The sequence below is a fragment of the Gekko japonicus genome, unplaced genomic scaffold (assembly GCF_001447785.1).
Source record: "Gekko japonicus isolate JY-2015 unplaced genomic scaffold, Gekko_japonicus_V1.1 scaffold4118, whole genome shotgun sequence".
Taxonomy (NCBI): domain Eukaryota; kingdom Metazoa; phylum Chordata; class Lepidosauria; order Squamata; family Gekkonidae; genus Gekko; species Gekko japonicus.
In genome coordinates this window covers 20,497-23,785 of record NW_015168163.1, presented here as the reverse complement: position 1 = coordinate 23,785, position 3,289 = coordinate 20,497, and the positions used below count along the sequence as shown (strand labels likewise).

Below are 3,289 nucleotides of genomic sequence, written 5' to 3'. Positions count from 1 at the left end.
AGCTTACAAACTTCTTTCCCTTCCCCTCCCCCTAACAGACACCCTGTGAGGTTGGTGGGGCTGAGAGAGCTCTTTCGAGGACTGCCCTTGAGAGAACAGCTCTGGGAGAACTTGTGACTAACCCAAGGTCACACCAGCAGCCGCATGTGGAAGAGTGGGGAATCAAACCCGGTTCTCCCAGATTACAGTCCGCGTACTTAACCACTTAAGAGGACCTCAAGAGCCTCTTGCTCAGGGTAAAAGAGGAGAGCGCAAAAGTGGGCTTGAAGCTCAACATCAAAAAAACTAAGATCATGGCATCCGGCCCCATCACTCCTTGGCAAATAGAAGGGGAAGTCATGGAAGCAGTGACAGACTTCACGTTCCTGGGATCCAAAATCACTGCAGACAGTGATTGCAGTCATGAAATTAAGAGATGCCTGCTCCTTGGGAGTAAAGCTATGGCAAACCTAAATAGCATAATAAAAAGTAGAGACACCACACTGCCAACAAAAGTCCACATAGTCAAAGCAATGGTATTCCCAGTAGTCATGAATGGCTGCAAGAGTTGGACCATAAAGAAGACTGAGTGCTGAAGAAAAGAAGAAGAAGAATTATGGTACTGGAGAAGACTCTTGAGAGTCCTTTGGACTGGAAGGAGATCAAATCAGTCAATCCTAAAAGAAATCAAACCTGACTGTTCCCTGGAAGGACAGATACTGAGGCTGAAGCTCAAATACTTTGGCGACCAAATGATAAGGGAGCACTCACCGGAGAAGACCCTGATGCTGGGAAAAATTGAAAGTAACAGAAGAAGGGGACAGGAAAGGATGAGATGGTTAGACCGTGTTACTGATGTAATGGACATAAAATTGAGCAAACTCTGGAGAATGGCAGAAGACACCAGGGCCTGCTGTGATGTGGTCCATGGGGTCACAAAGCGTTGGACTCAACTGTGCGATTGAACAACGACGACAAAAAAGTGTGTAAAACAAAAATTTGCTAGGGGTTCCTTTTCATAAGAGAGAAATGGAATTAAAAAAAGGGACATTCAAACCCCACCCACAAGTTTGCAAAAGTCACACTCATCACTAAACATCATCATCAAAACAACTTGCTCCATGCTCCACAATGCTCTGGCATCATTAGATCTGTTGGAGCAGCACAATCGGGCAAGTTTATCCAGTCATAGATGGACTGGCTTAGAAAATGAATGGCTTTTCTTCAAGAAAAAAAAATCTCAGAATCAAGAGTACAATAAAGCTCTTGGAGATGGGGAAAATGGCACAACAGATGGCATTTTGTGTGCGGAAAAGCAGGAAAATTGAGAGACACTAAGAAAGCCACCAATAAAAAGAACAGCCAGCTCTGAGTCGAGTAGCACCTTAGAGACCAATAAGATTTTCCAGATAGAAGCTTTCAAGAACTCAGAAAGTCACTGGACTTTCCCCTCCCCCCTTTTTTTGCTGAGCACAGTGGCCTACAAAGGCTCAAGGTAGTTTACCTTGAGCAACAGCCCACCACACAGCTGAAGTGTGGCTAACACGAGGTAACAGATAGGACTCTGTGCTCAAGAACGAGCACCTTCCTAACTCACAGAGGTGGAGTTACAATAATAGGTTGGCTGAATATTTCATTTTTTGCACTATGGCTTCTGGTTTACTGTTTGACTGACACATAACCTCAGACTACAGCTTGGTATTTCTATGGTTCTTTGCACTAGAAAGATGTCACAAGCTGTGATAGCAGTAGAGTTGCCAAATGGCTTGTGGCTTGTGGGGGGTGGGGGGATGTCCTGTTAATTCATTAGAGGCTTAATAGGATATTATTTACAGGTGACATTTACCTCCATGCCATGAAAAGTTTCAACTGCCCATTTCCATACCTTAAGGGCACAGCATTTTTCTCCAGGCCAGCGGGCCAACTGTAGACAGTGGATCTCCTCGGCAATGTTAGCTGTGACCCCAAAGCTTCAAAGCCTTTTTTTTTTTTGCCAACTACCTGCATAACAGCTTTGAAATGTTCTCCCTTTAAACACTGGTTGAAAATCTTCTGGGCATTCTTTTATTTACAGGTGGCTCTGAGATCTCCCAGTATTATTTGCCTCCAAGTTACACCTTGAAAGGAAAGTATTGCCAAACACAGAACAGCCTCCAGAATTAGGAAGTATGAGGTTTTTAAAAAAAGGAATAAATAAAATCCAACAGGATCTTTCAGTATATTATGATAACAGAAAGGCCAAGATGTGTGGTTGTATGCCCCCCACAAGAAACTAAGGGCCTGGTTTTTGAAGGGGGGGGGGATCAGTCTTGTTCATGCAGTCAACATATAGCATGATCAAACAGGTGGAATACAGCGGCACACCCTGACCTCCCTTCCCACAGAGATAAGTTCTAATGTATGGGCATGCCGTTATGTAAGGCACGTCTCTTTGCCATAGTTACAGGCAGCTACCTTGCAAGGCTGCACAGAAGCCCCACATCAGAGCCACCGCCTATCCCTGCATCTATTTGCGTACAGTAACCAAATCTCGGCACCTGCTGATGAAGGAAGAGAACAGCAAAAGGGCTCCCTCCGCCAGGCTACGCGGGCCCTGACTCAAGGCGCGAGCTGGGGTCGTCTCTGGGGCGGCGGGCGTTCGGACACGCCGGGCAGCCATTCCGATCGGCCGGGGGTGTGGGGGAGGGGGTGTGGATCAAGGCCGCCCCCCCCCGCACGCGCCAAGGGCTCAGGATCCGTCCCGCGAGCCCCGCCCCGCCCGGCCCGGCTCCTGGTCCCCCTGGGCAGCCCGCAGGGCTCCCGGGAGGCGCCCACCTGACAATGGGTCCGAGCTGCAGGATGTGGAGGAGCAGCACGAGCGGCCTGTCCCTGCTGAGGTCGCGGTGGATGAAGACGAGGCTGAACTGGACGAGGACGCAGGGCAGCAGGGCGAAGAGGAGCGTCAGCGACTGCCAGATGCGGTCCCCCGCCGAGCGGTAGGTGCTGCTCAGGTAGAGGGCGGCCACCGTCTCGGCCACGAAGAGGAAGAGCGAGACCAGGACGGAGCCCGGGAACTTCATCGCTCTGCTCGGCGAAGGCCGCCCGCCCGCCCTCAGCTCAGCGGGCTGCGGGGCAGGGGCAGGGCGGGCCGCCCCCCGGCGCCCATCGCTCGCCGCTTTCGGATGGCGAAGAGAGACGCGAGGCGGCGGGAGAGGGGCTGGCGGCGCCGGCGGGCTCGCCCGCTAGGGGGCAGGCCTGGGAGAGCTGCGGCTCTGGCCGCCCAATGGGCTCGTCCGCGCTTCCCGGAGGGGGTTTCTGGCAGGAGCCCGGG

The 3,289-nt window shown here is 51.4% G+C and overlaps 1 protein-coding gene across 1 annotated transcript in view; it reads right to left on the bottom strand.

The window, feature by feature from the left end:
- The window catches only part of XK (X-linked Kx blood group), a 17,116-nt gene extending 14,055 nt beyond the window's left edge, over positions 1-3,061 (bottom strand). The window contains exon 1 of the mRNA XM_015414966.1: positions 2,794-3,061. Coding sequence (XP_015270452.1) covers positions 2,794-3,038 — 245 coding nt within the window. The 5' untranslated portion in view covers positions 3,039-3,061. The remainder of the gene's footprint in view (positions 1-2,793) is intronic.
- Positions 3,062-3,289: the final 228 nt, after the last annotated feature.